General features: G+C 44.0%; 1 protein-coding gene across 2 annotated transcripts in view; it reads right to left on the bottom strand.

Moving 5' to 3' along the window:
* Positions 1–588: 588 nt before the first annotated feature.
* Positions 589–14,221, bottom strand: part of SNRNP27 (small nuclear ribonucleoprotein U4/U6.U5 subunit 27) — a 500,248-nt gene continuing 486,615 nt past the window's right edge. For both annotated transcript variants that reach the window (XM_044083075.1, XM_044083074.1), the window contains one exon: positions 589–1,784. In XM_044083075.1, coding sequence (XP_043939010.1) covers positions 1,730–1,784 — 55 coding nt within the window. In that variant the 3' untranslated portion in view covers positions 589–1,729. The remainder of the gene's footprint in view (positions 1,785–14,221) is intronic.

Below are 14,221 nucleotides of genomic sequence, written 5' to 3' on the forward strand. Positions count from 1 at the left end.
GCAACACAATGGCTGCAGTGAAAAATCAGCTCCAAATATTTAGACAGGAATACAATCCCTGCCTTAAAATGAGTTTTCAATACCACCTCAATCTGGTGTAAGAAAAGGTCTGCCTTAGTGCTTTAGCACTGCAGCTACTAAGCACCATGGAAAACCAAACTAAATGAGCTTCAAGCTGACATTACTAGGCAGCAATTGGTATACGACTACACTGCCAGCATACAACCAGACAAAAAGGCCAGTACAACCCATCTTAAAATAACCCAACAGGGCTTACAAAGTTCTTCTGCACAATTTTTTTTGGGGGGGGGGTTGGTTGGTTACTACAAACAATTTCAGTGCCATAAAAATATATCTCCTAAATGAATGGCATCACAGGCCCCATTCCTTTGGGAACCAAGATAACAGTATTTTACTCTTTATATACTGGTGCAACAAGTCTTTAATACAAAGGCCAACATCCAAGGTCAAACAACAAACTTCAGAAATTATCTGAATTAAACATTCTATACATAGACTACTCTTCAAAGAGGACCATCTTCCACTGGTAATGGGTCTTACAATAGAAAAAAGAACTAACTACTACAATTAAGGTTTAAAACAAGAAAACATTTACTAGAGAAATATTTCCGTATCAGGCAGAAGCAGATGGGAGCCACAGGATTACTCAACATACATAAGAGTACAAGAAATATTTTAACAAAGGCAAAAAACACCAGAAGAAATTTCTGGCCATCAAGCATCTGCATAACAGTAAAAAAAAACACTGAGCGAGTGGGGAAGTCTTACTTACAGGATATGTAAAGGATAGGCTAAACAGTGACACCACTGTTTATGCTGCATTAAAAAAGTAGCCAGTGAAAAATGCCCATGACCACGCAACATATTTCTTCATCTTAATGCGAACTTATTTATACATTCACGCAAGTCATGTCTACATTTCAAAACCTCCAGTTAAACAAGTATTTTACTATGCAGATGTTACCAAACACCAAAACAAGCCCTTCCATACTGAAAGAATTTAATCATGGACAATTACCTGCCCCCGCCACACAATTATAAAGAAAATCGTGTACCCTGAAACAAAGTTGAACCTGTCTCAACCGAAGTGGTCACTGCATGACAGTGTAGGCAATACTGAGCATGTCACACCACTGATCAACAGTAAATGGCACCAGAGGGGGGACAAGTGCTTTCAAAAATCAGCCAGTCAGGATCTCCACACTGTTAGAAAACAGGACATTACAGAAGTCTAATAATTGTTGCAACTTAACCCCCATTTTCAACTCACTCTGAATACAAGGTGGAGAACGATCAACTCATACACAAACCACAACAGAACACGTCCAAGTACAACAGATGTGCACAAGAAACTAGTACAAGGCTTTGTTGCAAACCTCAACACTTGTGCTGGACATTTTTTAGGCATCCCAGTTAAAATACCCTACTCAAAATAAAAGTACACAGGAACATCAATATAACTGATGCTGTAACATTTCTGGATCCCAAATGCCTGCCTGGTTATCTTATCCGAAGTCTACTGCAGCAATCATGTTCAAGGGACCCATACTTGTGTTTGCAAAAGTTCTGTTCAACTTCTAGCCTTCTTACAGCTTGGGAATGCTACAGGAGCACAGAGTTGTACACAAAAGAAAAATTCAAAACTAGTGGAGAAAACTGTACAGTGTCAACTGTACTCCACCGGCATGGCGTTGTAGAAATGAAGAATTCAAGCTATGAAATCCAGAGGTCTGTTGAATCCCCCTTTTCTGTTCATGTACTGCCTGTAAAAAAGAAAAAAAAAATTTAAACATTGAATATAATCAGGAGAGCGCCAACTGAAATACACACCAAACCAAGCCAATTTGTAAAAAAAAATTCAGTTTAAATGACAACTTAATGCCACACCTACCCAAACAAACCTCATGTGCATGAAAATATATAGTTTTATACACACTACATATGCATATATAATACGCAAATGTTTTAGAAAAAGCCTATCGGCAGCTGTCCCATTCCCCTGTGCTGGTGCAACCTTGGCATTTGTTATATTCAGAAAGTGTGTAGAGATCTGTAGACTCACAAATTGAATGGGAGAACAAATTGACATTTGCTAAAAGGAGCCTTTAAAAAAACATAAAACCTTTTGCCATACATTACAAAACTTGTTAGACTGTGCCCAATGCTGGGATTCAATGACAGTTTAATTTGGTGCTCGTTTCCCTAGGAATTGTGACAAAACACACAAAAGACTAAACAATGAATGAGATAAAATGATAATGTGAAACCAAGACAAATGGAATGTGGTGGATAAAAAAAGACTTGAGCAAATGAAATGACAGATTCTATTAACAGCCAAATTAAATAGGTGGATTTTAATGGCCATTTTAAAACACAAGTCCACATGCATAGCTGCTCTTTACATCATTCCAGGTAATATCCCAATACTAAAAGACATTCTCTCCTGGTTCTCTAACAAAAAAAAAGAAAGCTTCATATTAGGCGACAAACATTAATTTGGCCACTATTAACTCTCAATCCCAAACTAACCACCTCTAAACTTCACCCAGCTAAAACACCCCCTACCAGGCCAAACAAAGATGGAACTTCTGGCTCCATTGACTGGATCTTGGCATCTCATCAAAATTTAATCTCAAATTCAGGAATCCTTCCTGACCCCCCCTCAAATCCTTCCTGACCCCCCCTCAATGACATCGACCCAGCCTTTTCTGAGTGGTACCTCTCTCCCCCCTTCAAAAACATTACTACATTCAAATGCGAAACTAGCAACTTCAACCCACAAACATTTTCAGACTGCCTAAAAATGACTGGACACCTTTAAGAACTCTGCCCTTGACAATGCCATCAACTACTTCAATGAAACCTTTCTGTACCTACTCAACCTTGCTCCTCTCGGGACCCAAGAGTTCAAGCTACAACTTCTCCCTGGCTATACAAGGAAATTAAACCGATCATGCTCCTGAGACAAAAAGGGAAATACCAAAGAATTAAGCAACCTAATACCCTACTCTAATATAAACAAACCTGCAACTCTATAAAAACATAACCAGAGACCGTAAAATATTACGCTAAACTTCAATCTGAACCATACTAATGGCACTAGAAAATTATGGAATACTATCTCCTTCCTCTTTCACCCAGTCAGTAAAGACGATCCATGCACAAACCCTAAGTGCTCTGATCAAGAAACATCCCAACACATCCTTTGTGGAATGTACAGCCAAACTTACTGCCAGCTTCCCTAGTTCCCCTCCAATATTTCACCCCCTTCCCCATACCTTCCCCTCTGATCAAAAACACAAAACAGCCTCAATCCTGTGCATACACAAAAAAACTCTTCCAACTGAAACTATGCTCGAACACACCAGGTAGTTTAAGGAAGGATGCGGGCAAATCTGCCAACAGCATAGCCTTCCCTAGCTCCATCATAATAGATCCATCCAAGAAAGTTATGTTCCCTCGATTTGCAGACAAACATTCAATCCCACTCCATAAAGACAGTAAAAACACTGACGCCACTAATTCCGTCTACTACCACACTTTCCCCACTCTCAAATGTCCTGGAAAAATGTATTCACACAACCGGTGCCTTATCCAACACAAAACCTCCAAACCACCACACAACATGGAGTCCCGTCCTGGCCATAGTACCATCAAAGCACTCTTCTCCTTAAGAGTCAATTAACCATGCTAGTGATTCCAGCAAAATAGGATCAACCCTGTTCCTAGACCTTTCCAAAGCCTTCGACACTCCCAACCTTATATTCCTATCACAACTCTCCTCCCTCAATCTCTCCCCTTCCACCATAGTTTGGTTCACAAGCTACCTTTCCAAAGACAAGCTGTCAAATGGAAACAGTCCACCTCCTCCTTTCTATACACCCCTGCTGGGGGACACCCAAGGTTCTGTCCTTGGCCCTTTACTTTTCAATATACTCCACTTTCACCACTCCATCTCCAATTTTACACTAATCCAGTATGCAGATGATTCAACAATCTGCTCAGCTGACATGCCTTCCAACCTTCTGCAGATAACCCAGCCAGCCTTCTCAAATACTGAATCCTGGGATGCAAAGCCACCTAGCACAATGCAAAAAAAAAAAAAAAAACGATTTCCATCTAAACACTCCCCCATTGATAAAAACTCCTTCAAGATAAGCCAGAACACCACCCCATAGAAATTATCCCACATACCAAACTGCTCGACATCATTGATGATCTAAAATTAGATATCCACATCCAAACTATCAAAAAACCCACCAAAAATTAGGACTTCTATATAGGCATAACCGTTCTCACTCCCTCCACCAGAAAGACCCCTTGCCTCCATATACCTTCTCCCATCCCTGATGTATGGCACTACTCTGTTCTTGAATCTTAAGCTCGGCCTTCAAACTAAATTAGAAGCCTTCTACAAAAAAATCTGCAAGTTCGCCACCAACTCTAGGAACTCATCCTATCACTGCATCTTCCTCCACTCACTGCAATGGCTCAAGCTTCCCAACTACCTGAACCTCTTTAAACTCACTACTGCCCATAAGCTCATTTAACCCATCCTCCTTCCCACCTCTTGCCACCTCAAGCCCCTATAGCCTGAATCGCTCACTTAGGTCAGAAAATCAGAACCTACTCAAAATCTACAAACCTTTACGGCCACCTGCACACACTGCTATCCTGCTCCTTGCCTTAACTATGGAACACTCTTCCTCCCTCCCTTAGAAGTACTCAAACAGTTGTGCAAAATCCTATAACCATAGATGTCCTTGCCTTCCATATTGCAGTATTCTTACTGTGGAAGAGTACCACAACTTAGGAAGAGTGAAGGATGAAGGTAGAGGTAGCAGATTCCAGAAACCCCTGCAGGACTTCCCTAGCAAAACCTGCGCTGGAGATATGGTCCTATTTGCACTGTCTGTTAAATGTGTATAGTGGACCAAGTGGCTGCTTCCATGATGGAGGCTGTCTCTAGGCCCTAGAAGGCGGCCTTACCGCCTTGGCAGTGTGTGCTCTTACACCTGAAGTAAATCCTTGCCATGGTAGGAATAGCAGAAGCAAATAGTTTCCTGATCTAACAGGAGATTGTTTGCAGACTGCCTTGCCCAGGACCCTGGGGTGAAAGGATACAAAGTTAGATTTTCTTGGTTTTACCCAGGTAAAACCTTAATTGCCTATGAACATCCAGGGAAAGTACCGTTGTGTACACTTATAAATGTAGATGTTGGAGTGTATTCACTGTTGCAGTCATTACATTTGGGGACAGTCCCAAAGCTATGGCTGGGAGGCTGGAACTAGACAGCAGTAGGAGCAGCTATGAGGCCCTGCAGAACTGGAGTGGCAAAGCCTGCCCTGGATTTAGAGTAGAGTGGCAGATAATGCTTTGTAAAGGTGTGCAAAATTGGTGGATCCATGTTTTGTTTGCGTCTTCTGGCTTTCCCCGGTTAGGGGTCGCCATAGCGGAACTCCAGTCCGCCAATGATTGGCAGTAGATTTTTACGTGCTGGCTTGCTGGGCCTAACGCACAAACTTCAACGAAGGAACGCCCATTCACGCATGTCGACACACAGAAGACTGAGAATCAAACAGGCAACATCTAACTGAGGCGACAACGCTGCCGCAGCAGGTGGATCTGTGTTGTAATGAGCAGAAATGGCAGAGGCATGAATCTTGATGGGTAAGAAGGAGAGGCCCTTGTCCAGCATCTCAGTTAAGTATTGAAGTATCTGAGGAATGTTTGAGACAAGAGGGTCAAGGCTGTGTGCTTGGTTCCAGGCACAGAATCTCTTCCATTTATCCGAGTAGACTTTCATGGTGCTAGGCCTTCTGGCCTCCAGAATGACATCCATAACAGCTTTGGAGAGAGGCAATGCTTGCTTTAAGGAATTATCCATGCAGCTAGACTTAAGGTCTTTAGCTGGCTGTGAAGTATCCAATTGTGTTGTGTCAGCAGCTGTGGGATTTGAGGCAAAATCCAGGGTGGTTCTTGAGCTAAGTTCTTTAAGATTGGGTACCAGTGCTGGCGTGGCCAGTCTGGTGCAATCAGGATCATCTTTGGCTCTTCCTGCCTGCCTTTTACGAGTACCTTTGGAAGGAGAGGTAAAGGAGGGAAAGCGTATACTTGGTAGTTTTTTTTTCCAGCTGAATGAGAGGGCATCCACTTTCCATGCTTGTGGATGGTAGATCCTTGTGCAGAATTTCTGTAGTTGGCAGTTCATTGGGGATGCAAACAGATCTAGGTCTGGTTTCCCCCATTTTTGTGCTATCATTCTGAAAATTTGTGGACTCAACTGCCATTCGTGAAGATCCATGATGTTTCTGCTTAGGTCGTCTGCCAGTGTTTCTCTCCTGGCAGGAATTGTGCCTGCAGAGGAGTTTGGTAGTTTAAAGCTGTGTTCCATAAGTTCATGGCTTGTCTGCAGAGGGGGTAGGAGTGTGTGCCCCCTTGCTTATGTACCACAACTGTGGTGTTGTCCGTCTTTAGTAGTAGTTGTCCTGGATATAGCAGGTCCTTGAAAGATATAATTGCATTTTGTACAGCTAGCATCTCTTTTTGATTGATGTGGAGATGTCTTTGTTCTGCGGGCCACTCGCCCCGAATACATTTTCCTGCCATGTGTGCTCCCCAGGGGTAATCCGATTAATCTGTTGTCAGTGTCTGCCTGGCTATGGATGGAGTAAAGGCTGCCCCCCCCTTTAGGTGACAAGCTTGAGCCCACCATTGAAACTACTGCTGTAGGCAAGGAATTAGTGGTATAACAGTTTCCAAATTTTGCCAGTGTTGAGACCATACACTCTTTAGGTACCATTGTAGTTTCCTCATATGCAGTCTGGCATATGGAATTAGTAGTACGCAAGATGCCATGTAGCCCAAGGCCTGCAGAATTTTTCTTTCAGGGAGTTGGGTCTTTCTTGCCATTAAATGAAAATACTGAGTCAGTTGTCCTTGCTTGTCTGGTGTGAGAAGCCATCTGGGCTGTTGTGTTTAAGCTGGCACCCAGGAATATTATCTGTTGTGAGGGCACTAGTTTTGATTTCTTTTAGTTTGCTGTGTACCCCAGGCAGCTTAACTTTTTTACGTATGCCAGATGCTTTGGAAGAATGTCCTTGCTCTCTGCTTAGATTAGGCAGTCGTCTAGGTATGGGTAAATTTGAATTCCTTTTTGCCTGCAAAATGCAATTACTGGTGCCAGGCACTTTGTGAAGACCCTGGGCACAGTAGATAAGCCAAAGGGCAGTGCAGAGAATTGATAGTGCATTGAACCTGCTAGAAATCTGAGGTATCTTCTGCAGTTTTGTCTGATAGGGACATGCAGGTATGCCTCTTTGAGGTCCAAAGTCACGAGCCAAGCTTTCTTGCCCAGCATGGGAAGAAGCTGCTGTAGTGAATTTCGGAATATCCAGGTAAGTGTTCAGAGAAGAAAGGACCAGAAAGGGTCTCCAGGCTTTGTCCTTTCTGGGAACCAGAAAGTCTTGAGTAAAATCCTTGTCCTTGCTCTTGTGGTGGTACCTTCTGAAAAGCTCTCATGTCCATGAGTGCTGTAATTTGTTTTTTAGCCTCTGCCCAGGCAGATTTGGCATTCCTTTTAACCTTGGAAGAGTGTGGAAGTGGAACCTGTAACCTTGAGATATGATGTTGAAAACCCATGTGTCTTTGGTGATGCAATGGCAATTGCGATAGAAGAGAGCCAGTTTTCCTCCTAAGGGGGCTGCCAAGAGAGCTGTTTGGCAGCTGTAGTGGGAAGTCATTGAGACTTTTTTTTATAAGGTTGAGGTCTGTCCTTCCCTTCTTTCTGGCCTGGTGTACCCCATTGTCGAGGTCTGTAAGGGCCTTGTGTCTGACCTCTACCTCTTGGACGTCTATATCTGCCCCTTTGAGGTCTGACTGGAAAGGGCCAATTTCTGCTAAAACGAGGAGGTTGAACCTGTAAAAAATATTTGACAGTTTGCATATATTTTGCCTTATCTTCCATCTTTTTTTTTTTTTTTTCCCCTCTTCCTTAACTCCAAACACATACCGCTGCAAAGGTGCATCCAGTAATTTGGCCTTAACATGATCTGGTAGCGTATGTTCTTTTAACCAAGCATGCCTTCTGACAGAGCCTTTAACTGCTGCTCTACAGGAGGCCTCTAAGGAATCAAAACCACATTGCAAAGTAGGTTTTCCCACTTGTTCAGCTGCATGCAATAAATCCTGCATTTCTTTCAAATTAGGAGGATCTGAATCTAGTAGCATCTTTTGTTTAAACTCGGACATTAAAAATTGCTGATATTTTAGCATGTGAAACTGGCAATTCAAGGCTCGCATGGCTAAAGTTGCAGATTTATAAACTTTCTTGCCCCATCTGTCTAATGCTCAGGAATCTGTCAGAGGGGACTGGGTTTTAGATAATGAGGTCTTAATCCCTTTGGGTCCCTGAGAAATAGCTTCAGGGTCAGCAACAGGGCTTTTGTATAGAAATTTGAGAGTCAGGGACTATCTGGCTTACCTGGGGCTGGTGGTAAGGAGACAGGGTTTAAGCTGGATTCAGTGTATACATCATCCACAATATCTAGCACTGGCAGAATAGCAAGGGGTCTGTGTTGAGGCAATAAAAGGAAGTCTAAGTCTTTTCTTAGATTCTGAGTAATTCTGGCCTTCCCAGTGGAAATGCTCCCTCATGGTACACAAGGTCTCCCCAAAGGAGTAGTCCTCAGGCGGAGAAGCGGATAGAATTGATTCCTCAGCATCAGAATCCTCATAAGGGGGTAAGGAATACCAAAGGTCTGAGGATGAGTCAGAGGAAATGGACACCTGGTCTGAAGATTCATAGTCTGCATCTTGTCTGGGTCTTATCTGGAGGGGGCTAGGAACCTCTGATCAGGGTGATTAGGTCTTCGGCCATTTTTAGCATTTGTTTCTTAGGCACGGAAGCCTGCCCTGGAGATTGCTGTGTGTTTCTTTGCTTTTAAGGGAGGCTTAGACTTAAGAGGGTTTAATGTAGGTCTGAAAACCCCCTCTGAAGCTGTGGATTGTTCAGCTACTTCGGTTCCCTCTGTAGGATTAAGTTTGGTAATCTGAATACCAAGAGCATCCAAAGGCCCAGCCAAGCTCCACGTCAGAGGCGGTCTGTGGTTCTATTGAAGCGGTCTGGTGCTGCATAAGCATCTCGCTGAAAACCGGAGAACCGGCGACCGACCTAGAAGAGGCCTAGTCAGTCTTGGGCCTCGGATGCCTGTCCTTGTGCTTTTTATGAATTCCGGTCGTCGGAAGTTCCGACGGCATGGTGCAATTAAATTTTCTGCCAAAATAATGGGCAAAATCAAACTGACGTTTAACAGTGCGCTTGCTAAACCTAGCACAAAACCGACAACCAGTGACGTCGTGGTCTGGGCCTAGGCATGGGATACAGTAGGAGTGGAAATACTTATGAGGTATTTGCTTCCACAAGAAATACAATTATTAACTTTTACTGACCTGTCTGAGGCAAGAAAAAAAGTTTCCCCAACGGGGTACTAAAATTTTTAGAAGACTTCAGTTCTGGATTCGGATTGAAAATCTCAGGAGTCAGCCGACCGGCACTGGCAAACTGCTTCTGCTTCGGGCACCGCGTGGCAAGAAAGACTGAAGAAAATAGCGTTAGCTGCATCTTGTATCCCCCTGGCGCACCGACGTCAGGGAAGAAGCTACAGCAACCGACACCGGACCAAGGCTTTTGAACTCAGGCCGACTGGGGAACCGCCTGACAGCAAGATAACCCAAGTGTAAGCAGCAGTGTCACACGAACATCTGCAGTGGCAAAGCCTGCCCTGGATTTAGAGTAGAGTGGCAGCTGATAATGCTTTGTAAAGGTGTGCACTGAACTCCAAGTAGCCGCCTCTAAACTGTCTGTGGTTGGAACTCCTCTGAGAAAGGCTGCTGAGGTGGCTGCAGCCTAATGCCCTTAGGCACTGACTTGCCATGGTATAAGTAGCAGAAATTAATGCAGTAGCGTAACTACTTGGATATAGTCTGCTTTGAGATAGGCTTCCCTTGTGATCCTGCAGCATATGCCACTAGTAATTGCTCTGTCTTCCTGATCCTGCAGCATATGCCACTAGTAATTGCTCTGTCTTCCTGAAAGCTTTGGCTCTGTCCAAGTAGAATCTAAGCTGTGTACGTCCAAAGAATGCAGAATTCTCTCCCCCATGTTCAGTGGATTTGGGCAAAAGGTTGGCAGATGGATGGCTTGGTTAAGACCCACACTGGACACTACTTTAGGCATAAATGCTGGGTTTGTCCTCAGGGAGACCCTGTCTGGATGAAAAATTATGAAAGGTTCAAAAGCCATGAGTGCCTGTAGCTCAAACTCTTCTTGCAAAATTGCTAAGAGCAGAGCTGTTTTCCAAGATAAACACTTCATATCAGCAGTAGCAGCTGGCTCAAAAGGAGGCAGGGTGAACTTTTCCAAGACATAGTTGAGGTCCCATACAGGTATTGGTAGTCTCCTTGGGGCCTTAAATTTTTGGATCCTCTGAGGTACTGCCTTAAAGGGCGAGAAAAAAGTGGTGGCTCTGTATTGTAATGAGCCGAAATGGCAGAGACATGAATTTTTCTTAACGAAAAAGTTAGGCCTTTGTCCAGCATCTCAAGTATAGCAAAATCTGAGGAATATTTGGTACTGCTGTTTCAGTTCCTTGTGCCTGGTTCCAGGCACAGAATCTCTTCCATTTTCCAGCACAAAACTTTCTAGTACTAGGCCTTCTGGCTTCCAGAATGACATCCATCACAGCTTTACTGAGAGGTGTTTTTTGTGCGACTACCTTATTCGCCATGCTGCAAAGTTTAATGTCCTGAGTTGGCTGTGCATGACCTGATTACTGTCCCAGCAAGACAGTCGAGGTATTTTAGGTAAGGTCCAAACTGGGTATAGAGATGTTTCTTAGTATTGATACCAGTACTGGCGTGGCCGAGTCTGGGGTACCAGTATCATCTTTGGCTTCTCCTGACCTTTAGGAGCACTTTGGGGAAGAAAGGCAGTGGCAGAAAGGCATACACTGATAGGTTGCTCCAGCTGAAAGATAGGGCGTCCACTTTCCATGCTTCCCTGTAGTAAGTCCTTGTGCAGAATCTTTTTAGTTGGTACCTGAGGGGAGGCAAACTGATCTATGTCTGGGAATCCCCATTTCCTTATGCTGAAGACTTGTGGATCCAGCTTCCACTCGTGGGGATCCATGAGGTTTCTGCTTAGTTTGCCAGAGTATTTTCTTTTCCTGGCAGGAATTGTGCCTGCAGATGTACTTGGTAAGTCAAAGCTGTGTCCCACAAGGTCATGGCTAGTCTGCAAAGGGGGTAAGAATGTGTGTCCCCCTGCTTGTTTATATACCACATGACCGTGGTATTGTCTGTCAATCAGTAGTTGTCCCAGATGCATTAGGTCCTTGAAGGCTGTCAGGGCATTTTGAACAGCTAACCTCTTTTTGATGGATATGTAGATGCATTTGGTTCGAGGACCATGTGCCCTGAATACATCTTTCTGCCATGTGGGCTCCCCAGGCATAGTCTGATAAATCCATTGTTGGTGTCTGCCTGGCTGGAGGCAATGTGAATGGCTGTCCCTTGTTCTGGTGACAAGCCTTTGCCCACCATCGAAACTCCTGTTCAGGCAAGGAATGAGAGTAATGACCGTTTCCAGGCTGTGGCAATGTTGAGTCTAAACACTTTTTAGGTACTATTGAAGTTTCCTCATATGCAGTCTTGCATATGGAATTTGTAGGATGCAGGATGCCATGAAGCCCAAAGCTGGCAGAATTTTTCTTGCAGATAACTGGGCCTTTGTTGCCAACGTTTTGAAATAGACAGTCAGTTGTCATTGTCTGGCATGAGAAGCCATTTGGGCAGTTGTATTCAAGCTCGCACCCAGGAATATTTCTCTTGTGAAGGTACTAGTTTTGATTTCTTTTTGTTGACTGTGTACCCTAGGCATGTTAGAAGTCTCTTCACAAACGCCAGATGTTGAAGAATGTCCTTGTTCTCTGCTTGAATGAGACAGTCGTCCAAGTAAGGAGATAATTTGTATTCCTCTGTCTGCAAAATGCAATTACTGGTGCCAGGCACTTTGTAAAGACCCTGGGCGCAATAGATAAGCTAAAGGGCAGTGCAGAGAATTGGTAATGTATTGAACCAGCCTTGAATCTTGGGCATCTTCTGCATGATTGTCTGATTGGAACATGCAGGTATGCCGCTTTTAGGTCTAAAGTAACAAGCCAAGCATTCTTGTCCAGCATGGGCAGAAGCTGCTGCAAAGTCAACGTTTTGAATTTTGGAATATCCAGGAAAGTGTTCAAAATAGATAGGTCCAGTATTGGCCTCCAGGCTTTGTCCTTTCTGGGTACAAAGAACAGTCTAGTAAAATCCTTGTCCCTGCTCTTGCTCTGGTACTTGTTGAATGGCCCCCATGTCCATGAGGGATGAAACTTGTTTTTGTACCTCTGCCCATTGATTTTTTTGGCAGATCTGGCCAGCAGTTCGCCTTTGGTAGAGTATGGAAGTGGAAAGTACAGTTGCGTACCTACCATAAAAGTAGATGTTAGAGTGTATTCACTGTTGCAGTCATTACTCTTGGGTTATCCGGCTACCCGCAGTCGGCCAGATTCCAAAGTCTAGGCCCGGCATCGGTTGCTGTCGCCTCTTCCCTGACGTCAGTGTGCCAGGGGTATAAAAGAAGCAGCCAACGCCATTTTCTTCAGTTTTTCTTGCCCCAGATGTCAGGCGCCCCTAAATTGGTAGGCTGAAAGAATATGCCAATAAAAATACATGCACAAAAACAACATGTCCATCTACAAGCAAATACACCAAAAAGGTTGTATAGGACAGAGAAGTGTAGATAAGCCCCAGCAAAGAAAAGGGGGATGGTGGGTGGGTAACCTGGACTGCAACAGTGAATACACTAACATCTACATTTATGGTAGGTACACAATTGTACTATGTTCATCGTGCTTCACTGTTGGTCATTACTCTTGGGTTGAATCCCAAAGTTGAGGTAGGGTGGCTGGTCTAAATAGGATTTGGAGAGGCTATGAGGCCCTGCAGAACTGCAGTGGCAAAGCCTGCTCTGGACTTAGAGTAAAGAGGTAAATGGTAGTGCTTTGTGAAGGTGTGCACTGAACTCCAAGTTGCAGCCTCGAAGATATCTTTGGTTGTTACTCCTCTAAGGAAGGCTGCTGAGGTGGGCTGCTGCTCTGGTGGAATGAGGCCTAATGTCCTTGGGCACTGATTTGCCATGTTGAAGACAGCACAAACAGATGCAATGGCCTATCCATCTGTTTTGAGATGGCCTTTCCTTGTGAACCTGCAGCATATGACACCAAAAGTAGCTCAGTCGTTCTGAAAGCTTTAGTTCTGTCCAAGTAGAATCTTGGCTGCCTGTCTATGTCCAAAGAATGCAGAATTTTTTCACCTTTGTTCTGTGGATTAGGATAAAAGGTTGGCAAGTGGATAGTTTGGTTGCGGGCCACACTGGACAACACCTTAGGCATAAATGTAGGGTTCGTCCGCAGAGAAACCCTGTCTGGATGGAAAATTATTAAAGGTTCCACAGCCATGAGTGCTTGTAGCTCCGAGACTAATCTTGCAGAGATTATTTCTAGGAGCAGAACTGTTTTACAGGATAAGCATTTTATATCTGCTGTTGATGCTGGCTCGAAAGGAGGCAGTGTTTTTCCAAAACATAACTGAGGTCCCCCGGCTGGAATTGGTGCTCTCCTTGGAGGCCTAATGTTTTAGGCCCCTCTGAGGTACTGCCTTAGTAAGGGATGAGAAAAAATAGGTGGTTCCATATTGTAATGGGCTGAAATGGCAGAGGCATGAATCTTAATAGATGAGAAAGAAAGGCCTTTGTTTAGCATCTTAGTTAGGTATTGTAAAATCTGAGGGATATTTGGTACACTTGTGTCTATGCCTTGCCCCTGCTTCCAAGCAGAGAATCTCTTCCATTTTTCTGCACAAGATTTTCTGGTACTGGGCCTTCTGGCCTCCAAGATAATGTCCATAACAGCCTTTGTAAGGGAATGCTCTGAATGGCTACATTATTCGCCATGCTGCCAGATTTAACGACCCGAGTTGGCTGTGCAGGATCTGACTGCTTTGTTGTCAGCAATTGAGAGATTTGAGGCAATATCCATGCTGGACCTTGAGACAAGCTCTTCAGGATTGGATACCAGTGCTGGTGTGGCCAGTCTGGTGCAA

This window comes from Protopterus annectens, chromosome 9.part0, assembly GCF_019279795.1.
Source record: "Protopterus annectens isolate FY-2018-M chromosome 9.part0, PAN1.0, whole genome shotgun sequence".
NCBI classification, from domain to species: Eukaryota; Metazoa; Chordata; order Ceratodontiformes; family Protopteridae; genus Protopterus; species Protopterus annectens.